We start from the raw sequence: 27,443 nt of genomic DNA, 5'->3' as shown, positions 1-27,443 counted from the left end.
CATATCCAAACAGAAACCAGCAGACAGTGACGCTAAATGAGAGACAATTAATATGATAAGAAAACTTGTTAAGCCCGGTGGTAGGGTGGCACCGGCGGCTCACTGTTGCCCAAGCGGGGGTTTTTTTTGTGACAGGGGCCTGACCCTGACCATTGACTGATGGCAGGACCCTATAGGTAACAAATTCATTAATGGAGCAGTAGCATTTAGCAGGAGTGATTTCATAAGGGCTTAAGATCAATGTTAAAAGTTGACTGGAAATGTGAAAATATTACCATTATCATGTCTTATTATAAGACATTTATGTAACATATTTAAACACCAGCTATAGCAGAGTCTCACAGATTGCACTAATGCTGTTCAATCAACCACAAAAATAAATAAATAATAAAAATACTATAAATAATATTAACTGTCTGCACTAAAAACTAAAAAACAACTGCCTGGTGTCTCCATTGTTAAAGTTTAGCGTTATTTCTCAGAGATTAAAATTTTTTTCCTAAGAGATTTTTACAATCTGGAGTCACGTAAACGAGACATAACACGCGTTTTTTTTTTCCGGTCAGTCGTCATGGAAACGAGACAGTCACGGATCTACCGATCTATCTACTGTTTGGACCAGAGTGAAAACAAACGTGTGTAAACACGAGCTGAAAAATGAAACAATGGATCATTTTCACATCAGTGAAAGCCCCGCGGCTCACAGGAGCTCTGACGCTGCAGGCTCGGCTCACGTTAACGTGGACTCGGTTTGTTCCTCTCGGTCAGCTGGTGAAGCAGCGGTCTGATGCTGTCTATTGTCTGATGAGCATGATGTCTGTGACGTGGCCCGTTATGCGCGACGAAGTTGTGACGTTGTCAGGTGATGAAAAAGACACCTGATCACGTGTTTATGGAGTATAAAAACTGATTTAAATAAATAAATAAACGATGCTTAGCCTGGCGGGGGGGCAAGTAAGGCCTGGCGGCCCGCCAGGCTTATAATACACTGGGGGAAACCCTATGATACTAGTAAAAACAAAAACTACAAGTAGACAGTAATACACAAGAAAAAAACCCAGGATGTAATAGTGCAATTAAATAAAAGTGGGTGAGATGAACTGTCAGGGATGGATAGATGAGATGGAGGTGCAGCAATGCAAAGACCAGAGCAGAGTTTCTTGATAAAATGAGAACATTCGAATGTGGAAACTGAAGTTCGAACATGTGGCTTCTGCAAATCAATGTTGTGCGTTGTTTACAAGATGTCAGCAGAGCTAGAAATCACAGCTCTGGTCTTATATTGTATCTAACAGCGTTTCCTCTATACATTTAGTTATCGTCGCCACTACTTCATAATGTGGTCGGAGCAGATGCACAATAACAAACGGTTATCGTTACTTTGTAAACTTCCTCAAGTGTCTCGATCCGCTTGACGGTGCTCAGCTTGTCAATAAACAAGGTCAACGAGGTCATTATAGCCCATAATAATAAGCTGGTATAGGTGTATGTAAATTACCTAAAAAAAAAGTTGAATATGAAGAAGCATTAGACATTTGAATTGCCGTCTACCAACTCCTCTGACGGAGCGTGGTCAGGTGTAGAGCACTGGAAAAGAGAGTAGCGACACCACCATAGACTCCCGTGGTCACTTTATTCTCCCCCTAGTGGCAGGATATGGGTATTGCAAATCCGCCCAAGAAACCCATTCACTCCAATGTATGTGTGTTGCCAACTTGCTTGTAAATTGATGAAAACTGCTGTGTTTTTGCTTTTAGGTGCCTTGGTCATATTAAGTTATGCTTATAATTTATTTATTTCAAAATTTAAATTGTAACATTAATGTGAACAACTGTTGTTTTTTTTTTGTTTTTTTATTGGCCCGGCTATATTGAATTTGATGTATAGGTTCTATGCACAGCTCCACTACTTCCTATTTCTAATCAAACCCAAAACGTATTATGTTAAGTTTTTCCTCCAATTTTGATTTAAAAAAAGATAATTAATAAAAACACACGGAGCTGTTTACAGTACGTACCGGTCACAGTCACAGCGGACAAACACAGAAGGGGACGAGCGAACGCTTTACCGTTGCTAGGCAACCACCAGCTGTCAAAATAAATAACATAAAAAGCCTCGCATGGAAATAAAATAAAAGCCTGCAGCACAATAACGTGCTTGACCAAAATAAACAAACTAAAGAAAACACAGGCTTAAGTGGCGAACAGTTAGCTAACACAGTTGAATTTAGCGCGCAAACTTACAGTATGACCCTTTAGTGGACTTATCTTTATCATTTAAAACAGCAAGCATTCGTGACACAACAATTAATGGCCACTATATGTTAATATTTATCTGTAAAAGGGTCCACGATGATGCTATTAACGTGGGTGATCTATAAATGTCCTTAAATTATTGAAAATACCACACTTACTGATTCACCAACACTGCAGAGATGCAGCTCTTGGGCGCATTTGCAAAACCCATATCCCGCCACCAGGGGCGTTTCCACTTGACCAATGCGTGTCGCTACTCTCTTTTCCAGTGCTCTAGTCAGGTGGAGGTGGAGGTGGGCGGGGCTAGGGTCCTGGTCCAGGTTCATCAACCAGGAAGTGAGTGGAGATGTAAACCTCCAGCTGAACCAGAGCAGAGGATTAAAACCGAGTTTAAAACGTCTGAGCCGGTGTAGCGATCAGGATGATGACAGAAATCATGGTTTAAAATAAATCTGAGTGATTGGGTCCAGAAAAAAAGGACGTGATGAGATTAAGAACGGAGGAGCGGAGCAGGAGAAAGGGATGGCCTGAAGCAGCTAATGGGCTCGTTAGAAACTCATGGTCCTGTAATGAGCTGTCAGCGGACGGACATCTGGGGCCGGCCGCGGCGCAGACGGATGAACGGACAGAAATAGAAAAAGGGAAAAATGGGAAAGAGAGAAGACGACAGTAATAAAGACGTGTTTCTAATTTAACCAGCGGGGATAATGACGGGCTAATGGAGCCGCCGTGTCGCCGTTCACATGCACCTAATGAGATACGGCCCGTCTGCGGAAATGTCAGAGATAAAAGAAAAAAAATCCTGTTAATCAGTGATGAGCTCAGTTCATCACTTCCACCGTCCTCTCTTCTGATTGGCTGGCTGTTTTCTAAAGTGATCCAATAGAAACAGAGCAGATTTCAGAATAAAACACTCAGAGAAACTAAAAAATCCTGCAAAGTTGTTGTTGTTGGATGGATGGTGTTGTCCAGGTGGTGAGGGGGCGGGGCTTAGTTGTGACATCACAAAGTGACAGGAAGTCCTGACAGCTGGTTTTAAGGCTCAGTTTCTGAATCCAGGCTGTGTGCATTTCTCTGTGGACTGAGGCTTTGATACTTTCACAGTATTAATATAGAACCTAGAGCTGCTTTATAATCACACTACACATGGACATCTACCTTTATACTGTATGGAGCTTTAACACAAACATCTACCTTTATACTGTATGGAGCTTTAACACAAACATCTACCTTTATACTGTATGGAGCTTTAATACAAACATCTACCTTTATACTGTATGGAGCTTTAACACAAACATCTACCTTTATACTGTATGGAGCTTTAACACAAACATCTACCTTTATACTGTATGGAGCTTTAACACAAACATCTACCTTTATTCTGAAGGAGCTTTAACACAAACATCTACCTTTATTTTGAAGGAGCTTTAACACAAACATCTACCTTTATACTGTATGGAGCTTTAACACAAACATCTACCTTTATACTGTATGGAGCTTTAATACAAACATCTACCTTTATACTGTATGGAGCTTTAACACAAACATCTACCTTTATACTGTATGGAGCTTTAACACAAACATCTACCTTTATACTGTATGGAGCTTTAACACAAACATCTACCTTTATACTGTATGGAGCTTTAACACAAACATCTACCTTTATACTGTATGGAGCTTTAACACAAACATCTACCTTTATACTGTATGGAGCTTTAACACAAACATCTACCTTTATACTGTATGGAGCTTTAATACAAACGTCTACCTTTATACTGTATGGAGCTTTAACACAAACATCTACCTTTATACTGTATGGAGCTTTAACACAAACATCTACCTTTATACTGTATGGAGCTTTAATACAAACGTCTACCTTTATTTTGAAGGTATTTTAATACAAACATCTACCTTTATACTGTATGGAGCTTTAACACAAACATCTACCTTTATACTGTATGGAGCTTTAACACAAACATCTACCTTTATACTGTATGGAGCTTTAACACAAACATCTACCTTTATACTGTATGGAGCTTTAATACAAACGTCTACCTTTATTTTGAAGGTATTTTAATACAAACATCTACCTCTATATTATTTTTTCGTTTGTTCAGTTTGTCGTTGAGTCCAGATGAACGGACCAATCAGCCGGTGGTTGTGTGGTTGGTGTCATCATGACATCATCACTGAGACTTTGAGGATGAACAGACGAACTCCTCTGAACCTCCTGAACCCCCCCCAACCCCCCCTCCCCCCTCCCTCTCCCCCTCAGTGAGAGTGGCGGTGAGTCGGAGGTCACACGTTGACGAGGCTGTAGCGAAGCATCGGGTATTTCCGCTGATTAGATCCCGTCTCCGTGGCAACGCTGCCAAACTCACGGAGGCTTTAAACTATAAACTGAGACGGAAAGTCTAGAAGTTCAGACCCACGGACTCACTGAGGCTGATAATTACATTTCACTAAGCTCCGCCCCTCCTCCTTCTCCTCCTCCTCCTGTTGCCATGCCAACCGGTCTGACCCCCTCCCCCCCTTGACCACCTCTAACCCCCCCCCCTCCTCCTCTTCCTTCTTCTTTCCAACATCCTCCCATCCCACGCAGGAGCAGCAAAAGGCGTGAGAGCCAGAAACCTCCAGAGAAAACACACACACACACACACACACACACACACACACACACGGTGTCAGAGCTGCTCACTTTAATATAAATCTATTCTTACAGTTCTCTGGTGGATGAACAGTAAACAACAATAAACAACAACGATGTCGCACAGATCGACTCAAATCCTCTTTTTATATTGAAGCTCATGGACATATATATATATATATATATATATGTATATATATACAGTGTATTTATATACAGCTCTGGAAAAAAAATTCAGTCCCAAAATGATCAGTTTCTCTGGTTTTACTATTTATAGGTATGTGTTTGAGTAAAATTAAATTACTGACAACATTTCTCCCAAAATTGAAATAAAAATATTGTCATTTAGAGCTTTTATTGGCTGAAAATGACTCAACTAGTCTAAATAACAAAAAATATCAGAGGGAAATGCAGAGACTGTTGATGAAAAACTGTCCCTGAAGGCAGCGCGCATCAGCGGTTTTGCATGAATTTCTCTCTAAAACAACTCTGTGTGGTAACGTTGTGTTATTATCTCATAGCGTGGTGAATGTGCAGCTCACAACTTGTCCACCAGAGCGTTGTGGAGTTGTTGGATTGTGTATTTGATGAGTTTGATGAGGGAAACCAAGAAATCCCATAATGAGCCTCCGTAGCGTAGCTCTGAGCAGCTCACGGCTCTGCTCCGCCGTTCTAAAAACAGCTTGCACCGACAATTAAAGGTAACGAACCTACTGCTATGACTATAGGGATTATGGTGATGGGCCAATTTGCCAAAATGTTGAACTATCCCTTAAATATTTATTCCTTTATAACATGTGCATGATTGTCTATAGTTTTTATCTTTTAGATGTTATGGTCTTCTTGTGTGTTTATTCCTGTGCTCCAGTCCAGTGTCGAGGCGTGTGGCGGCGCTGCAGAGGACAGCAGCTCTGTATCAATAAGAACATTTATTATCTTCATCTTCACAGCTCATTTCATAGATTCATGATCCTCTGATCTGAGCTGAGAGCAGTAACTCAGCCTCATCGCTCCTCCTGCCGATCAATACAGCAGCTGCTTGTGGTTCTGATCGACCACGTCATGATGGATCAACCTGCTCTGCTCTGGTGTTGCATCATCTCATATGTGTGGTGGCCTGAGAAAACCCCTTCACATGGTGGGATTTTGACATTTTCATTTTTTGATATTTCCATAAACTAGAAGTTTTCAGCCACTCATAACTGTTTGAATAACTGAGATCGCCCTCTCAGATAAAAAGTTATGGGCATTTTAATCTAGTATGACCAAAAAACTGAAAAGTGAGAAAAATGACTTTAACTAGAACGTTGCTGTTTTAACCCTCTAAAGATGAGTGTTTTACAAAACATTAAACAGCTTCTGAACCGTTTATGATAGAGACGAGCTGTAAACTGTATCTGAATCGTGTGGTTTTCTGCTTTCCGAGGGTCCTTGAATGGTGCCTCTGTGACAAGAAGGGACCGTATAGGGTGCGTGTAATCACGTGGTACGGGAACAGACGCTAACCGAGCGTAGCATCGATGCTAATCCGAACGTAGCATCAATGCTAAACAGAACGTAGCATCGGCGCTAAACCGAACTCATCATCGGCACTTGCACATGTTTTACAAAACATCAACAACATATTATAACTTCCGAACCGTTTATGATGAAGACGAGCTGTAAAAAAGCATCTGAATCGCGGGATTTTCTGCTTTCCGAGGGTCCTTGAATGTTACCTCAACAATAACAACGGACGTCCTCTCCTCTAGCGCTGCTGCTGCAGATCAGCTGTTCTGTGTCTCAGGCATAGACTGTAAAAAGAATGGACATAGCGTCCGTGACGTCCCCCATTGGTTTTGGGGAGTCGTTTTTGTGACTCCAACATGGCGGCCTGAACAGCGCCATGTTGGATTGGCCGGCCGAGAACCGGCCCACTGGCCTCCAAGCAGCTGTCCACGGAGCTGCTCGGACCTGTCACTCAACGTTTCCGCGCCCTAATTGGCCAGAGTTTTAACCTAATAACAGTAAAACTGTAGAGTTAAAAAAAAATTCACCCCCTCAGAGTGTGTGCGGGGGTAGATTTGAGATTGATTGAGACGAAAAAACGTTCTGACACCAGGCTTTGATCATGTTTACTAAGGATGTAAAGTCAGTGATTTTAACATGGGGGTCTATGGAGAATGCTGCTTTCTGACACCAGCCCCCAGAGGAAGAAGAGGGGATTGCAGTTTGTTGAACGCGGAAGTGAGCTTCACTTCTCAGACCCACAATTGCCCCCTTGGTCTCGGGTGAAAATGAAACGCTTTACTCGCCACAAAAACATAAAAATAAGTACTTTCCGTTTTGTTCTCTTAAAATATTTATTCACCATGATGTAGTAGAGAGTTCAAAGTACCAGAATCACACAAAATATCAAAATCGTGGGAATAGTAGCTACTTTTCTACCTATTTTGGCTATTTGCCACAATCGAACGTCAGCGACATCCGACGGGTTTTCCCAGGCCGCCACACATATTCATAGGAACTGCAGCGTCACACACACACACACACACACACACACACACACACAGTGACTCTGAGGGCTCAGGAAGCTCAGAGGGAGTTGAGGTTTTATTCGTGGCAGAGGAAGTCTGAACGACATCATCATCATCATCATGTTGTGTGCTGTGCTGCTGCTGCTCCCCGTCTCCAGTCAGACTAGGGGCGTTGTCGTGGCGACACGCCGCCCGACAGGAAGCGGTGAGTGTGTGACTGTGAGAGTGACGGACGGCAGACGAGTGAAGATAATTAACTTTGTCTTAATTAGATCTGTTAACGAGCACGAACTCGTCTCCTGAGTCACAGACAGAGAACACAGAGACGGTTCACATCGCAGTACATCACAGTACATAATAATACATCACAGTAAGGCAAAGCAAGGCAATTTTATTTGTATAGCCCGTTTTTACCACCAGTTTGTCTCAAAGGGCTTTACATCCCATAATAACAACATCCTCTGTCCTTAGACCCTCACATCCACTGAGGAAAAACTCCATGGAAAACCCTTTTAACAAGGAAAACCAGGAGAAAGCTCAGGGTGAGCAACAGAGGAGGGATCCCTCACCCAGGACGGACAGACGGGACAGAGATGTTGTTACAGACAAGAAAACAGTTTATAACAGAGAATGTGAGAAACATGGAAATGTTAACAACAGCTGAAGGAGGAAGCTTCTGGTAGGCAAGGGAGGCAGGAAGAGCAGACCAGCTTCAGCTACATCATTTTACATCATAGTAATTTGCGTTGTTGCTGACGTTGGAACGTCAGTTTCCACCTTTGAATGTTCTCATTTTGAAAATAATTGAATTCTGTTCAAATAGTAAAGTTTGTCCCTCCTTGAACTGCCATCTTACCGTGGTGGAGGTGGTCTGAGCACCCGAATGATCCTAGGAGCCATGTTGTCGTGGGCCCGCCTTCCAGTCGGCCCACCACCCGCAGGAAGGACCATGAGGGGTTGGTGCGTTGGGCTCTGGGTGGCAGCCGTGGGTGGGGGCCCCGGCGACCCAATCCTCGGACAACGACTCTGGCTTTAGGGACATGGAACGTCACCTCGCTGGGGGGGAAAGAGCCTGAGCTCGTGCGGGAGGTTGAGAGGTATCGGCTAGAGATAGTCGGGCTCACCTCCACACAGCCTGGGCTCTGGAACCCAACTCCTTGAGAGAGGTTGGACTCTCTTCCACTCTGGAGTTGCCCACGGTGAGAGGCGGCGAGCTGGTGTGGGCTTGCTCATAGCTCCCCAGCTCAGCTCCATGTGTTGGAGTTCTCCCCACTTAACGAGAGGGTCGCTTCCCTGCGCCTTTGGGTCGGGGATAGGTCTCTCACTGCAGCAGTGCAGAGTACCCGGCCTTCCTGGAGGCCCTGGGAGGGGTGCTGGAAAGTGCCCCAACTGGGGACTCCATCGTTCTGTTGGGGGACTTCAACGCTCACGTGGGCAGCGACAGTGTTACCTGGAGAGGTGTGATTGGGAGGAACGGCCTCCCCGATCTGAACCCGAGCGGTGTTTTGTTATTGGACTTCTGTGCTAGCCACAGTCTGTCCGTAACGAACACCATGTTCAGGCATTAGGGTCCATCAGTGCACGTGGCACCAGGACACCCTAGGCCGGAGGTCAATGATCGACTTTGTAGTCGTGTAATCTGACCTCCGGCCGTATGTCTTGGACACTCGGGTGAAGAGCCCAGAGACCCTCACGTTCCGCGGCGAGAGGCTGTGACACGGCACGGTGCGTCTGTGTTATTGTTGTTTAGTGGCGCCCCCCGCCCCCGATGGTGGTTTTGTGAATAGAACAACAATTGTTGTATATATTTATCTTACACGAGCCCTTTGATCCAGAAATGCAAAAGAGCGACAGGCACAAACAGAGCACCTTTCATAAAAGACGCTGTATCTCCTTTTCTAGAAAAAAAGCAGGGATTTTGGTGAAACCCAGCCATGTTTAGCTTGAGTTTTCTCAGGAACGGAGGCTCGTAGAAACAAACGGTTTGTGGCCATTTGAAGCAGAAAGTTTCACCTTTCAAATGAGCCACAGTATGTGTTGGTGGCCATAATATAGAATACACTGTGGCTCTACAAAAATCGTCAAAATTGCCGGTACACTTGACTAAAACTTTGGAAAGGAGCGTGGCACTCAATGAGTTAACTCTGGATCTGCACGGTGTGACTGTTTCCTAGCGTGGTGGTGGTTTAACCTGCAGCTGGTAACCAGCTCAGGTCTGACACCACTACATCACAGTCTGCTGCTGCTTCTTCCCTCTGAGGCTCCGGCAGCAGCAGCAACAATAACCGGGATATTACAGCCATAAAGCAGCAGCACCACGTCCCACTGGGACACCACAGCTGCAGATGGAGGCTCAATGTCTTCATACAGCCGTCCTCTATGTGTCTTCATACAGCCGTCCTCTACGTGTCTTCATACAGCCGTCCTCTATGTCTTCATACAGCCGTCCTCTATGTGTCTTCATACAGCCGTCCTCTACGTGTCTTCATACAGCCGTCCTCTGTCTTCATACAGCCGTCCTCTATGTGTCTCTATACAGCCGTCCTCTACGTGTCTTCATACAGCCGTCCTCTATGTGTCTTCATACAGCCGTCCTCTACGTGTCTTCATACAGCCGTCCTCTATGTCTTCATACAGCCGTCCTATGTCTTCATACAGCCGTCCTCTACGTGTCTTCATACAGCCGTCCTCTACGTGTCTTCATACAGCCGTCCTCTACGTGTCTTCATACAGCCGTCCTCTACGTGTCTTCATACAGCCGTCCTCTACGTGTCTTCATACAGCCGTCCTCTACGTGTCTTTATACAGCCGTCCTATGTCTTCATACAGCCGTCCTCTACGTGTCTTCATACAGCCGTCCTCTACGTGTCTTTATACAGCCGTCCTCTACGTGTCTTTATACAGCCGTCCTCTACGTGTCTTTATACAGCCGTCCTCTATGTGTCTTCATACAGCCGTCCTCTACGTGTCTTCATACAGCCGTCCTCTATGTGTCTTCATACAGCCGTCCTCTATGTCTTCATACAGCCGTCCTCTATGTGTCTTCATACAGCCGTCCTCTACGTGTCTTCATACAGCCGTCCTCTACGTGTCTTCATACAGCCGTCCTCTACGTGTCTTCATACAGCCGTCCTCTATGTCTTCATACAGCCGTCCTCTACGTGTCTTCATACAGCCGTCCTCTATGTGTCTTCATACAGCCGTCCTCTACGTGTCTTCATACAGCCGTCCTCTATGTCTTCATACAGCCGTCCTCTATGTGTCTTCATACAGCCGTCCTCTATGTGTCTTCATACAGCCGTCCTCTATGTGTCTTCATACAGCCGTCCTCTACGTGTCTTCATACAGCCGTCCTCTATGTGTCTTCATACAGCCGTCCCCTATGTGTCTTCATACAGCCGTCCTCTATGTCTTCATACAGCCGTCCTCTATGTGTCTTCATACAGCCGTCCTCTATGTGTCTTCATACAGCCGTCCTCTACGTGTCTTCATACAGCCGTCCTCTATGTCTTCATACAGCCGTCCTCTATGTGTCTTCATACAGCCGTCCTCTACGTGTCTTCATACAGCCGTCCTCTACGTGTCTTCATACAGCCGTCCTCTATGTCTTCATACAGCTGTCCTCTACGTGTCTTCATACAGCCGTCCTCTATGTGTCTTCATACAGCCGTCCTCTATGTCTTCATACAGCCATCCTCTACGTGTCTTCATACAGCCGTCCTCTATATGTCTTCATACAGCCGTCCTCTACGTGTCTTCATACAGCCGTCCTCTACGTGTCTTCATACAGCCGTCCTCTACGTGTCTTCATACAGCCGTCCTCTATGTCTTCATACAGCCGTCCTCTACGTGTCTTCATACAGCCGTCCTCTACGTGTCTTCATACAGCCGTCCTCTACGTGTCTTCATACAGCCGTCCTCTACGTGTCTTCATACAGCCGTCCTCTACGTGTCTTCATACAGCCGTCCTCTATGTGTACTCATACAGCCGTCCTCTATGTCTTCATACAGCCGTCCTCTATGTCTTCATACAGCCGTCCTCTACGTGTCTTCATACAGCCGTCCTCTATGTGTCTTCATACAGCCGTCCTCTACGTGTCTTCATACAGCCGTCCTCTACGTGTCTTCATACAGCCGTCCTCTATGTCTTCATACAGCCGTCCTCTACGTGTCTTCATACAGCCGTCCTCTATGTGTCTTCATACAGCCGTCCTCTACGTGTCTTCATACAGCCGTCCTCTACGTGTCTTCATACAGCCGTCCTCTACGTGTCTTCATACAGCCGTCCTCTATGTCTTCATACAGCCGTCCTCTATGTGTCTTCATACAGCCGTCCTCTACGTGTCTTCATACAGCCGTCCTCTACGTGTCTTCATACAGCCGTCCTCTATGTCTTCATACAGCCGTCCTCTACGTGTCTTCATACAGCCGTCCTCTACGTGTCTTCATACAGCCGTCCTCTACGTGTCTTCATACAGCCGTCCTCTACGTGTCTTCATACAGCCGTCCTCTACGTGTCTTCATACAGCCGTCCTCTATGTGTCCTCATACAGCCGTCCTCTATGTCTTCATACAGCCGTCCTCTATGTCTTCATACAGCCGTCCTCTACGTGTCTTCATACAGCCGTCCTCTATGTGTCTTCATACAGCCGTCCTCTACGTGTCTTCATACAGCCGTCCTCTACGTGTCTTCATACAGCCGTCCTCTATGTCTTCATACAGCCGTCCTCTACGTGTCTTCATACAGCCGTCCTCTATGTGTCTTCATACAGCCGTCCTCTATGTCTTCATATAGCCGTCCTATGTCTTCATACAGCCGTCCTCTATGTCTTCATACAGCCGTCCTCTATGTCTTCATACAGCCGTCCTCTATGTCTTCATATAGCCGTCCTATGTCTTCATACAGCCGTCCTCTATGTCTTCATACAGCCGTCCTCTACGTGTCTTCATACAGCCGTCCTCTACGTGTCTTCATACAGCCGTCCTCTATGTCTTCATACAGCCGTCCTCTACGTGTCTTCATACAGCCGTCCTCTACGTGTCTTCATACAGCCGTCCTCTACGTGTCTTTATACAGCCGTCCTCTATGTCTTCATACAACCGTCCTCTACGTGTCTTCATACAGCCGTCCTCTACGTGTCTTCATACAGTCGTCCTCTATGTCTTCATACAGCCGTCCTCTACGTGTCTTCATACAGCCGTCCTCTACGTGTCTTCATACAGCCGCCCTCTACGTGTCTTCATACAGCCGTCCTTTACGTGTCTTCATACAGCCGTCCTCTACGTGTCTTCATACAGCCGTCCTCTATGTCTTCATACAGCCGTCCTCAACGTGTCTTCATACAGCCGTCCTCTACCTGTCTTCATACAGCCGTCCTCTATGTCTTCATACAGCCGTCCTCTATGTCTTCATACAGCCGTCCTCAACGTGTCTTCATACAGCCGTCCTCTACGTGTCTTCATACAGCCGTCCTCTATGTCTTCATACAGCCGTCCTCAACGTGTCTTCATACAGCCGTCCTCTACGTGTCTTCATACAGCCGTCCTATGTCTTCATACAGCTGTCCTCTATGTGTCTTCATACAGCCGTCCTCTACGTGTCTCTATACAGCCGTCCTCTACGTGTCTTCATACAGCCGTCCTCTATGTCTTCATACAGCCGTCCTCTACGTGTCTCTATACAGCCGTCCTCTACGTGTCTTCATACAGCCGTCCTCTACGTGTCTTCATACAGCCGTCCTCTACGTGTCTTCATACAGCCGTCCTATGTCTTCATACAGCCGTCCTCTACGTGTCTTCATACAGCCGTCCTCTACGTGTCTTCATACAGCCGTCCTCTACGTGTCTTCATACAGCCGTCCTCTATGTCTTCATACAGCCGTCCTCTATGTGTCTTCATACAGCCGTCCTCTATGTGTCTTCATACAGCCGTCCTCTACGTGTCTTCATACAGCCGTCCTCTATGTCTTCATACAGCCGTCCTCTACGTGTCTTCATACAGCCGTCCTCTATGTGTCTTCATACAGCCGTCCTCTATGTGTCTTCATACAGCCGTCCTCTATGTCTTCATACAGCCGTCCTCTACGTGTCTTCATACAGCCGTCCTCTACGTGTCTTCATACAGCCGTCCTCTACGTGTCTTCATACAGCCGTCCTCTACGTGTCTTCATATAGCCGTCCTCTACGTGTCTTCATACAGCCGTCCTCTATGTCTTCATACAGCCGTCCTCTATGTGTCTCTGCATTATTAAAACATATTGCAACACACAGAGAGTGGCCACACTCTGCCTCTAAAGCTCAACAACAGTGTTGTTTTTACCATCAGCTCTAAAAAGCTCATTATGGTCAAACCTTAATGCAGCAATTACAGTGAGGAGGGGGTTTGGGAGGGGGCTAATGGATGGATCACAGCTACAGTGGGTGTGTTTGTGTCTCTGGGGGTTTCTCTCTCTCTCACACACACACACACACTTCATAATAATGTGTTTGTGCCTCATGTTCTGCTGCTGCGACTGAGCTGCATCAGGTTCCTACGGTGTCCAGGAGGGACAAACCAAAGAGACGGACCAGGCTAAAGGACAACACTCCTTATCCTGTCCCCGGACTGGTCCCGGTCCCTCACTTTATTGACCGGTCCCTCGCTTTATTGACCAGTCCCTCGCTTTATTGACTGGACTAGGGCTGACCCAAAAAAATCGAAGCTTCGTCCGTTGCCATGGTAATCGATCATGAAGTCCGTGATCGATTTTTTTTTTTTTCTTCCTTTTTTCCTTTTTGACACCGGCTCTCATCGGCAATTGTTACATTAAAATGAGTAGGCTACTTGGCATCCTGGAAACCTGCCTGATTTTGGAGATATGCAGTGTTTGTTTGCTGTGGCTCAGGAGGTAGAGCGGGTTGTCCACTAACCGGAAGGTCGGTGGTTCGATTCCAGGCTCCTCCTGGCAACATGTCGAAGTGTCCTTGGGCAAGACACTGAACCCACACTTGCCCCCCGATGTGTCCATTGGGTGTACGAATGTGTGTGAATGGTTAGATTTCTGCGCTGCCAAGCGCTGTGTGAATGTGTGTGAAAGGGTGAATGTGACCAACAGTGTAAAGCGCTTTGAGTGGTCCAAGAGACTAGAAAAGCGCTATATAAGTGCAAGTCCATTTACCATTTACCATTACTTTCATTATTACTTTCATTATTTCCGCTATGATCACGTGCCCCCCCCCCCCCGCCGCCATCAGACGTTATGATCGCGCACCCCCTCGGCCGTCGAAGCTTCGATTACAATCGATTTTATGCCCGCGAAGCTTCGATTACCAAAATATGATAATCGGGTCAGCCCTATACTGGTCCCTCACTTTATTGACCGGTCCCTCATTTTACCGTGTCCCCATAAACACTGTGTTGTGTTGTGAGGTTTATCAAACTGAAGTTGTCCTCCTCTCTGTCTCCAGCTGCCATCGAGTCCTGCTTCACTCACCTCCTGAAGAGACGAGCCGCCGGTTTCCTGCGCAGCGACAAAATCGCCGCTCTCTTCACCAAAGTGGGAAAAGTTTACGAGACGGCGGCCGACGTGTGTCGCAAAGTCCAGGAGCAGCTGCAGCAGCAGGCGGAGCTCAGCAGGTGGGTGTGTGTGTCTGTGTGTGTGAATATGAATCGTCCTGGTTGAACACACACCAGAGACATTATTTCTGCCATCTTTAATGACATCATCTTCTTCTTCTTTTATGTTTTAGTTTTTATGTCAAAACACCTTTTAACTTTAAAGGTGCTGTATAAGTAATGTTACTAAAGGTACATTGTGTAGGAATTCCTCCCATCTAGCGTTGTGGTTGTAGATCTCAAGCAACTCAGTCATTTTGTTCATGCTGCATTCAGGTGAATTTGGGCAGGCGGCAGACGGACAACAGCCGCTGCACGTAACGGCATAAACAAGCCTCTATGTAAACAAGTGGTCCGTCAGCACGAAGCAAAACAATACACGTGACAACATGTTGTCATGGCGATGTGGTATTGTTTTACCGTCTTTCTCTGGACTTCTGTGACTAAAATGACATCTGGTTTTTTAGCGACGGCCGTCTGCCCGACTGCAGGTGAATGCAGCATCAGTGTAACGCTCCATTCCTCCTCACTGCGTTACCGCGGTGACTTTTCAATGATATGAACGGCAAACACTTCAGTTTGTTGATGGGATGGATTACTGGTTAATGAAAAACAGACTGAAGAACCAAATAATCCATTTTCATGAAGAGATAACAGGAGAAGTAACATTGTACCTTTAATAATTATTGATTATCAATTATTGTAAGCAGTGGCGGCTGGTGGTCAAATTAGTTGGGTGGGCTAATAAATAAATTATACCCATTAAATGGTTAACACAGCAGTAGCTCAAAGTTAGGGTTATCCCATCTCACAAAAGTAGGCCTATAGCAACTAACTAGGCCTACACACTGCATTAAGTAGAAGGGTCTAGGTCTAGTCCAAAAAAAAAAACAGTTTCTCTCTCTCTCTCACCCACCCACCCACCCACACACACACACACACACACACACACAGTCTCTCTCTCTGTCTCTCTCTCTCTCTCTCACACACACACACACACACACACACAGTCTCTCTCTCTCTCTCTCTCACGCACGCACACACACACGCACGCACACACACACACACACCCGACGATATTGCTCAATTAAAAAAAAGAAAAAAGAAGACGATATGCAGCTCATATCGACGGCCTTTCTGGTCTGTTATCGCCATGTCATTTAAGTCTGGTGCTCCCGGTGAGTTTAGAAACTAGATTCTCCACTTCGTTCATGTTAGCAAAGACAGTTTAGAGCAGTAAAGTAGCTACCTGTGATGCTAGCGCCTAGCGCCGCTGTTTCTGTCTTCTCCCTCCCACAACAACACAACTTTTCCTCCGGTTCCTGTCATTGGTCTGAAAACAGCGCTGTTGGGCTAAATGAAATTAGCCCCAATGACAAGTAAACCAAGGGGGCGGGTCATGATGCCTGTCAATCACTGACCCTGCATCAGCCCGCTGCTGATTGGTCAGAACCGCTCGGCCTGTGGGCTGAATGAAATTAGCCCCAACAGTCGGTCAATGGCGAGGGCGGGACAGGGCACCTGTCAATCATCCACAGTGGGAAAATGAATGAGAGCAGACTCGGTGAGCTCGGGCTGATTAAAATTAGCCCATTTAGAGATATCCTGTGTTTTTCTTGAAACTATTTAATATTGTTGCCAGTTCCGATTTTACAAAGACTTAGAACAATCTTTTGTATGTTATTTAGAGAATATTTTTTCCTCATCTTTTGTTGTGTAATGCAGGGAGGGCTTAGCCCCACTAGCCCATTGATACCAGCCGTCACTGATTGTAAGTGTGAAATCACCTCTAAAGTTGTTTGTCCTCGTTGTGTTGCTATAGAAACATGCTGTTAAACTCATCCCTGATGTATCTGTTCAGATGACATCACACAGAGAGAGGGAGGGGGCGTGGCTTAGCTCTGCTCTCACTGCTACTGTTGGTCAGCTTCACTCTGCTGTGTGTGTGTGTGTGTGTGTGTGTGTGTGTGTGTGTGTGATAAACTGCCTTATCTGCAGACTGTTTGCAGGTCCATTAATCGTCCATTAGCTGGAGCCACATGTCTGTCTGGGGGGAGAGAGAACACACACACACACACACACACACACACACACACACCTATCAGTATAAATAATGCACCAACAATAAACCACAGTCAGAATATGCAGAGTCGTCGTCCTGGGTGACGTCGATCACAACACCGTCTTCACATCGTTCAGCCGTCACGTCTCATTGGCCTTTATCACACACAGACACACACACACACACACACAGAGTCGTGTTCCCTCCCCTCCTCTCTCTCTCCCTGTCGTCTCACCTCAGGGCTCCATCTCTCATTTACCCTGGTTGCCGTGGCAACATGTTTTGTGCCACTGGCTGTGAAAGAGCCAGAGAGCATGATGGGAAAGAGAGCGAGAGAGAGAGGGGACAAGGAGTTACAGCACTAGACTGTGTGTGTGTGTGTGTGTTGTTTAAAACCTACCAGAGGGACCCCCCCCCCATTCATATTCTCTTTATGTTAATAACCTGTGGATGTGATGTCATAATGTTGTAATAACTCATAACTAATGCATCAGTGTGAGGAAATCAAACCTGTTTCTTCTGCTCATGCTAATGTTAGCTACGTAGCATGTGGCTCTGGTTCAGTCAGTGAATCACGGCTTCAATGGTAGGACACACACACACACACACACACACACACACACACACATACATACACACACAGACACAGACACACACACACACACACACACACACACACACACACAGACACAGACACACACACACACAGTCACACGCGGTAGGGGGAATGCAGAAATCGTGACTCAGCTGAAACACACACACACACTGGGGATCTCCAGCATCGTGACTATAGAGAGTCCCCACACACACACACACACACACAAATATAGAGCAGTGTGTGTGTGTGTGTGTGTGTGTGTGTATGTGTGAGAGAGAGAACAAGTCCAGATCAGCTGGTTTTGGGTGTGAAATGACAGAATAAAACTGTCAGTGATCAGCTGTTTGAGAGGCTGAGAAATGATGAACAGTAATGTAGAGTAGTAGTCAACCCTGGTGAACAGTAGTGATCTCTGACTAACAGTAGTGAACTCAATGACTCTAGTGAACAGTAAGGCAAAGCAAGGCAATTTTATTTGTATAGCCTGTTTTTTACAAACAGTTTGTCTCAAAGGTCTTTACATCCCATCGTAACAACATCCTCTGTCCTTAGACCCTCACATCCACTGAGGAAAAACTCCATGGAAAACCCTTTTAACAGGGAAAACCAGGAGAAAGCTCAGGGTGAGCAACAGAGGAGGGATCATCACCCAGGACGGACAGACGGGACAGAGATGTTGTTACAGACAAGAAAACAGTTTATAACAGAGAATGTGGGAAACATGGAAATGTTAACAACAGCTGAAGGAGGAAGCTTCTGGTAGGCAAGGGAGGCAGGGAGAGCAGACCAGCTGAATGGGAGGACTGGATGGCAGACTGGTTCATAGGAAGGGAGAGCAGACCGGTTGCAGGTAGTGAACAGTGGTGAACTCTGGTGAACAGTAGTGAACAGCAGTAAACTCTAGTGAACTCTAGTGAACAGTAATAAACTCTAGTGAACTCTAGTGAACAGTAGTGAACAGTAATAAACTCTAGTGAACAGTAGTGAACAGTAATGAACTCTAGTGAACAGTAGTGAACAGTAATAAACTCTAGTGAACAGTAGTGAACAGCAGTGAACTCTAGTGAACAGTGGTGAACTCTGGTGAACAGTAGTGAACAGCAGTAAACTCTAGTGAACTGTAGTGAACTCTAGTGAACAGTAGTGAACAGTAATGAACTCTAGTGAACAGTAGTGAACAGTAATGAACTCTAGTGAACAGTAGTGAACAGTAATGAACTCTAGTGAACAGTAGTGAACAGTAATGAACTCTAGTGAACAGTAGTGAACAGTAATAAACTCTAGTGAACAGTAGTGAACAGCAGTGAACTCTGGTGAACAGCGGTGAACTCTGGTGAGCAGTGGTGAACTCTAGTGAACAGTAGTAAACTAGTGAACAGTGCTGAACTCTAGTGAACAGCAGTAAACTCTAGTGAACTCTAGTGAACAGTAATAAACTCTAGTGAACAGTGTTTAACTCTAGTGAACTCTAGTGAACAGTAGTGAACTCTAGTGAACAGTAATAAACTCTAGTGAACAGTAGTGAACTCTAGTGAACAGTGAACAGTAGTGAACTCTAGTGAACAGTAGTAAACTCTAGTGAACAGTGGTGAACTCTAGTGAACAGTAGTGAACTCTAGTGAACAGTAGTGAACTCTAGTGAACAGTAATAAACTCTAGTGAACAGTAGTAAACTCTAGTGAACAGTGGTGAACTCTAGTGAACAGTAGTGAACTCTAGTGAACAGTAATAAACTCTAGTGAACAGTAGTAAACTCTAGTGAACAGTAGTAAACTCTAGTGAACAGTAGTGAACAGTAATAAACTCTAGTGAACAGTAGTAAACTCTAGTGAACAGTAGTGAACAGTAATAAACTCTAGTGAACAGTAGTAAACTCTAGTGAACAGTAATAAACTCTAGTGAACAGTAGTGAACTCTAGTGAACAGTAGTGAACTCTAGTGAACAGTGGTGAACAGTAATAAACTCTAGTGAACTCTAGTGAACAGTAGTGAACGGTGCTGCTGCTGCTGCCTCCTCCTGTACTAACGGTCACATCATCATGTGACCTGATAAAGAGGTCAAGGTGTGGATCAGCAGAGAGGAAGAACATCTGTACTGTTGGATCCAGCTGCTGTTACGTGATGATGTCAGACTGTCAGGTCCAAACGGTCCTCTGTGGGTGTGGGTGTGTTGGCCCGTGTTGACCCGTGTTGACCTCTGACCTCTGACCCCTGCAGGAGGACTCAGAGTGTGGGCCATGAGCCTCTGAGGAGACAGGGCTCCTCCACCACCAGCCGGCCCCCCCAGCCCCTCTCTGCTCAGGCCATCAAGCACATCTGGGTCCGGACGGCTCTGTTTGAGAAGGTCCTGGACAAGATCGTCCAGTACATCGTGGACAACTCCAGGTCAGAGTGTGTGAGGGGTGAACGGTGCCTTCACTGACCTCAGTCTTCTGCTGCGTTCACTTGCCAGCGGTGGTACTGTATGTGGGGAAAATAAATATTTGATGCCCTGTTTGCTCCCCCACAAAGAAATGGGCGGTCTGTAGTTTTTATGGTAAATTTATTTACACAGAGAGAGACACAATATCCAAAAGATTAAAAAATCAAGAATGAATAAATGCAACTAATTATTTTCCATTTCATCAAGTGAAATGAGGCGGATCAAATCCTTATTTTTGCCACTGTAAGGTTCGTCTTCACACATCAGTGAAACACGTCTCTGATCTCACTCCAGCTTTGTATGCAAATGAACAGGTGTGTGGGAGGGGCTAGACGCCTTAATGCACTGAACGAATACAGTTTTATCATGTGAAATGATAAAAACAACAAAGGAGTGGTCTTTTAGAGAGGGTGAATCAGAAAATTAAGTGTAATTCAACTCTATCTAGTTTTGTGTTGTTATGTTTTGGCCACGCCCACTTTTTACTGGCTCAGGTTGGAATATATCTTCAATCTCTTGTTACGGCACAGTTTCCCCATCAATCAATAATCAATAATGACAAAGTGAAAAGCCTGAGGACGAACTGATGACAGTGTTTCCCATGCATAGACCAATGTGTGGCGCTGCGCCACACAATCAAGACCACAGGCCACAAATTGATTCCGTCAAGCAGTGCGTGGTAAAAGCGAAACTATCACCCTCCCCCCTCTCGTCGGACGAGCGTTCTGTTCATCTCCGCATAGCGATGCCCCCCCCCCTGTCCGATCCGCTACCGCCACAGTCTCCTTGTAAACCTGTGGGAAACACTGGATGATGTTCAATAATATAATTGGTTTGTGTGTCTGTGTCTGCAGTAAATATTATGAGAGAGAAGCTCTGATGCACGACTCGGTGTTCGGGCCGATCCTGGCTGCTCTGCTGGGTGAGTACGACCCACTCAACCACAACACACACACACACACACACACACACACACACACACACACACATAGAGAGAGTATATATAACATACATGTGTCTCCATGTGTGCCAGTGGGGCCTTGTGCGCTGGAGTACACCAAGCTGAAGACATCGGACCATCTATGGACCGACCCGTCGGCCAACGAGCTGGTCCAGCGCCACCGTATCCACGGAGCCCACCGGAGCCAGGACATCACGGCGGGGCGGCGGCCGGCTCTGGGGGTGAGCGCGAGGAGGGACACGTGTCCTCGGTGCAGAGGACGAGCAGGAGGAACGTTCTCCTCAGATGTTTGACTGTGTTGTTGCTCCTGTTCTCTTCTGCTGCAGATCCGTAAGAGGCAGTCGAGCGGCAGCGTGTCCGAGGATCGCTTCGCTGCTTCGGCCCGAGAGTACGTAGAGTCTCTGCACCAGAACTCCAGAACCCACCTGCTGTACGGCAAGAACAACGTCCTGGTGCAGCCGGTACGCAAAATACTACACATACTATTACTGCTAATACTACTACTACTACTACTGATACTACTACTACTTCTACCAATACTACTATACCAATACTCCTCCTACTACTACTCTTTGATCCAGAGTTAATCATTTATATCTGTGTTTATTATTAGACTGATTCGTATATGAATGACTGGCTAGTATTTAATTATGTTTGACTAATGCTTTATAGTGTGGAGTTATTTGAAGGAGTTTATTCAACACAGACACACACACACTGTGCTCCTGACGAGGACACTCCTGTGTTGCCATGGAGATGCCATTGTCAATGAAATCTCAGCTCATCATGACTTTATCTCCATAACTTCAGCTGTGAACGTTTATGTTCACTGAGCCACGATCAAAGAGAGCTGTGAGAGCACTGTCGTGTCCTCAGCGTCCAATCAGATTGTCTCATCGGGCAACAACAAACCAACAGTTTGATGTTTGTGTTTGTTTGGATTAAACCAGAGCGTCAGATCTGAGATCTCACACACTATTCATCACCTTGGAACTTCATCACTAATGCATCCCCACTACATCCCCACATCACTACTACATCACCATTATATCATCACTACATCACCACTACATCACCATTATATCATCACTACATCACCACTATATCACCAGTTCATCACCACTACATCACCACTATATCACCACTATATCACCACTACATCACCACTACATCACCACTACATCACCACTATATCACCACTATATCACCAATAATCACCACTACATCACCACTATATCACCACTATATCACCACTACATCCCCACTATATCACCACTACATCACCACTATATCACCACTACATCACCACTACATCACCACTATATCACCACTACATCCCCACTATATCACCACTACATCACCACTATATCACCACTACATCACCACTATATCACCACTACATCACCACTACATCACCACTATATCACCACTACATCCCCACTATATCACCACTACATCACCACTACATCACCACTATATCACCACTATATCACCACTATATCACCACTACATCCCCACTATATCACCACTACATCACCACTATATCACCACTATATCACCACTATATCACCACTACATCCCCACTATATCACCACTACATCACCACTACATCACCACTACATCACCACTACATCACCACTATATCACCACTATATCACCACTAATCACCACTACATCACCACTACATCACCACTATATCACCACTATATCACCACTATATCACCACTACATCCCCACTATATCACCACTATATCATCACTACATCACCACTACATCACCATTATATCATCACTACATCACCACTATATCACCAGTTCATCACCACTACATCACCACTATATCACCACTATATCACCACTACATCACCACTACATCACCACTACATCACCACTACATCCCCACTATATCACCACTACATCACCACTATATCACCACTACATCACCACTACATCACCACTATATCACCACTACATCACCACTACATCACCATTATATCATCACTACATCACCACTATATCACCAGTTCATCACCACTACATCACCACTATATCACCACTATATGACCACTACATCACCACTACATCACCACTATATCACCACTACATCACCACTATATCACCACTACATCACCACTACATCACCACTATATGACCACTACATCACCACTATATCACCAGTTCATCACCACTACATCACCACTATATCACCACTATATGACCACTACATCACCACTACATCACCACTATATCATCACTACATCACCACTATATCACCAGTTCATCACCACTACATCACCACTATATCACCACTATATCACCACTACATCACCACTACATCACCACTACATCACCACTACATCACCACTACATCACCACTATATCACCACTACATCACCACTACATCACCACTACATCACCACTACATCACCACTATATCACCACTACATCACCACTATATGACCACTACATCACCACTACATCACCACTATATCACCACTACATCACCACTATATCACCACTACATCACCACTACATCACCACTACATCACCACTATATGACCACTACATCACCACTATATCACCAGTTCATCACCACTACATCACCACTATATCACCACTATATGACCACTACATCACCACTACATCACCACTATATCATCACTACATCACCACTATATCACCAGTTCATCACCACTACATCACCACTATATCACCACTATATCACCACTACATCACCACTACATCACCACTACATCACCACTACATCACCACTACATCACCACTATATCACCACTACATCACCACTACATCACCACTACATCACCACTACATCACCACTATATCACCACTACATCACCACTATATCACCACTACATCACCACTACATCACCACTACATCACCACTACATCACCACTACATCACCACTACATCACCACTACATCACCACTATATCACCACTATATCACCACTACATCACCACTACATCACCACTACATCACCACTATATCACCACTACATCACCACTACATCACCACTATATCACCACTACATCACCACTACATCACCACTACATCACCATTACATCACCACGATATTACCACTATATCACCACAACATCACCACTATATCACCACAACATCACCATTACATCACCACTATATCACCACTGCATCACCAGTTCATCATAAATATGTGATGTTTAACCCCCCTCCCTCTGTAGAAGAAGGACATGGAGGTGTTGCGTGGTTACCTGTCGCTCCACCAGGCCGGAGACAACCTCACCCTGAAGTGGACGCCCAACCAGCTGATCAACGGCACACTGGGAGACTGCGACCTGGAGAAGAGGTAACTCCACATCATTACATCATTACATCATAACATCATTACACCATTCAGACATGTGACTGTGATGAAGTGACGTCGGCCATCTTGTCCCTCTCAGTATCTACTGGGACTACGCGCTGACGGTTCCTCTGCGGCAGATCGTCTGCATCCACTGTCACCAGCGCCGTGAGTCCGACTCACACTCAGACCGACTCACACTCACACCGACTCGTCTTTGTCCTGGTGAGCTGCAGTGAACCAGGTGTTGAAGGTTGTGTGTGTGTGTGTGTTCTTCCAGCTGACTGTGGCGGGACGCTGGTGCTGGTGAGTCAGGACGGGATCCAGCGGCCGCCGCTTCACTTCCCCCCCGGCGGCCACCTGCTGGCCTTCCTGTCCTGCCTGGAGACCGGCCTGTCCCCGCGGGGTCAGCTGGAGCCGCCGCTCTGGTCGCAGAAGGGAAAGGTCAGTCTGAGCCGTTTTCCCACTAAAATTAGCGGGTCGACACGGGTTTTTTAAACGCGGGTCGACCCGCTAACAACCGGCATTTAGCTCCTTTCCCATTGACCAAGATGCTGGGGGATCAGACAGAGCATAAACCAGTCGCCCCACTCTCATCCGCGGTGCGAGAAACACAGCGTCATGCCACAGCCGCCCACCGCGGAGTGTGAGGTCCGTCCGCCGAGGCAGACTGTCGCTTCTTTTGTTTTTAATCGTTTTTGGTCAGTATTCTTTGATCTTTTGATCCCAGTCTCGAATGAGAGCAGAGCTTTGTTTTGGTGATATGAGACCGGCGCGATGACGTGGTGTCACGTAACGCTGCGCGTCATCACGTAAATTAGCTGGTTGACCCGGGTCTGACGATCCCACTGCAGCCGATCGGGGCCGAGCCGATTAAAGGCGATTTTAACCCGCGTCGCTTGGCGAGTCGTTTGACCCGCGTTGACCCGCGTCGGTGCGCCTTTCCCACTGCCACCAGAAGCCTATTGTTAGCGGCTTTAAATGGGTTTTTTGGCCAGTGGGAAAGGGTTATTACACAGACAGACTGACGGTGTGTGTGTGTGTTGCAGGGTAAGGTCTTCCCTAAGCTGAGGAAGAGGAGCAGCGCCGCGCGGCTCATCGACCAGGACCGGAACGGCGAGGAGCAGACGGCTGCCGACTACGTGTTCCGCATCGTTTACCCAGGATACCGCTACGACGCCAGTGAGTCACACACACACCTGATACACACACCTGTCTCTCTCTCTCTCTCTCTCTCACACATACACACAAACACACACCTGTGACCAGTGCTGTGTGTCTATCATGTATTTACAAAGTGCAGGTGTGGTGTGGTGTATGGTGCGGTGTTGTGTATGGGGTGGTGTGGTGTAGGGCTGGGTACCGAACTTCGGTTCTTTCGTGGCACCGACCGAAATGCTTCGTTAGTACTGAGTATCAAAACATGCCTCGTCTTTCTGTGCTAAGTTTCGGTACGGAGAGGTGAATCATTTGATCAAGATCTGATGATGCTGTCGGTGATCGGCTGTAACATTACGCAATTGCATCATGCATATGGGTGAACGTCCTCTTTTTTACGTCCTGTCTGGGGCGTCCGGGTTTTTTTTTTAAAATTTTTATATAAATTCATGAAAACGTCCGGTTTTCATTGTTTTTCATGTGCTTAAATTGAGTGGCGCTTTGCACAGAATGCTCCGGTATTTCGTTGCGTTTGATGTAATTCCCGAGAGGCTGCCTCTCTGAGTGGCTCCGCGACGCGCACAGAGGGAGCAGACGTCGGAGCAGCGTTGCCTCTGTTCACAACATGCTAAAGCTCAAATGTAGCTGTACACAGGGGTGGACTGGACATCTCTGTGTTCTGGAGGATCACAACACGGCCATAGTCACCATTTATTTTTAATTTTTTTTAAATAGGCCTACCTGAGACCAGGGACAGTTCTAACACTTTTTGCATTTTCCTCAACAAATCAGAAAGCCTATTTAAAAAAAAAAAACCTTAATGTGTCAACTACAAAAATGATGTATGAAAGCCGTTTAAAGTAATATTTTCAGGTTGCAAAATTCATCTAAATAAAGTGAGTGCAATGTAGTTGTAACATATGCCAGGGTGATCTACCTGTTGAGTCTTAGAAAAGCTGCTGGTTGGAACAGAAAAATACAGCTCAAGATTTGTACCGTGATGTGTAATGTAATTTTCAATTTTTTAGAACTGATATTATAAAATTGGTATCGAAAAAAGTATAGTTCAGGAACCGGTATCGAAGTGAAGGTATCGGTATCAGTATCGGTATCGGTACCGGCATCAAAAATGTTTGATTGATACCCAGCCCTAGGTGCGTAGTATATGGTGCGGTGCAGTGTGTGCCATATGGCGTGACCGGTACCCATGATGCACCTGTGTGGCCGCGGTGTGTGCGTGCTCTAACTGTGTTCTCTGTTGTCCCACTGGTGCGAGCAGTCACCATAAACTACCACCACACCACGGGCAGCCGCGCTCCGTCGCTGGACGACGACGAGGAAGAGGAAGATAGACTCCATGCTATGATCTCAATGATCTGCTCGCGGAACCTCACAGACCCTAATGTCATGAAAGGTTTTTATCACCTTAACACTCCCCACCTCCTCCCCCACCCCGAGACCTTCCCCAGCTTCAGACGCCTCCTCCTCCTCCTCCTCCTCCTCCTCCTCCTCCTCCTCCTCCTCCTCCTCCTCCTCCTCCTCCCACACCCCTCTGATCTCACCTCCACCTGCTCTGCTGTCTGCCTGTGTGTGTGCTGTCTGCCCAGAACAGGGACGTGGGGAAGGTCAGAGCGATAACGATAAACAAACGTTAGCCGAAAGATGTGGTGTTTTACCTGCCTCTTTAAAGGCATATTCCGTCATGAGTTTAACCCATGGTCTAACGCACCGTCAGACTCAGTAACCACAACTAGCACCAGGCTGGAGGAGAGTGGGTGGCTGTTATCGAAACCACATAATATAGTATGTACTGTATACTGCATAGTGAATGTAGGATTCAGTCTGCTACTTCAGCAGACCGACACCGTTTACACCGCAGTAGCAGTAG

The 27,443-nt window shown here is 46.1% G+C and overlaps 1 protein-coding gene across 3 annotated transcripts in view; it reads left to right on the top strand.

The window, feature by feature from the left end:
- The window catches only part of LOC146975181 (small G protein signaling modulator 2-like), a 97,759-nt gene that overhangs the window by 17,102 nt on the left and 53,214 nt on the right, over positions 1-27,443 (top strand). For 2 of the 3 annotated variants that reach the window (XM_085794702.1, XM_085794701.1), the window contains exons 3-11: positions 14,865-15,033; positions 19,890-20,057; positions 20,949-21,016; positions 21,128-21,276; positions 21,382-21,516; positions 24,276-24,400; positions 24,498-24,565; positions 24,678-24,841; positions 25,447-25,579. In XM_085794702.1, the coding sequence (XP_085650828.1) occupies positions 14,865-15,033; positions 19,890-20,057; positions 20,949-21,016; positions 21,128-21,276; positions 21,382-21,516; positions 24,276-24,400; positions 24,498-24,565; positions 24,678-24,841; positions 25,447-25,579 (1,179 nt within the window). Of the gene's footprint in view, positions 1-14,864; positions 15,034-19,889; positions 20,058-20,948; positions 21,017-21,127; positions 21,277-21,381; positions 21,517-24,275; positions 24,401-24,497; positions 24,566-24,677; positions 24,842-25,446; positions 25,580-26,834; positions 26,970-27,443 lie in introns of all 3 variants that reach the window. The other variant, XM_085794700.1, reaches the window with a different exon arrangement.

The sequence above is a fragment of the Trachurus japonicus genome, chromosome 13 (genome assembly GCF_045865225.1).
Source record: "Trachurus japonicus isolate A0001 chromosome 13, Traja_1.0".
Taxonomy (NCBI): Eukaryota; Metazoa; Chordata; class Actinopteri; order Carangiformes; family Carangidae; genus Trachurus; species Trachurus japonicus.
The sequence above is the reverse complement of the archived record's forward strand: the minus strand, read 5'-3'. Positions and strand labels throughout refer to the sequence as shown.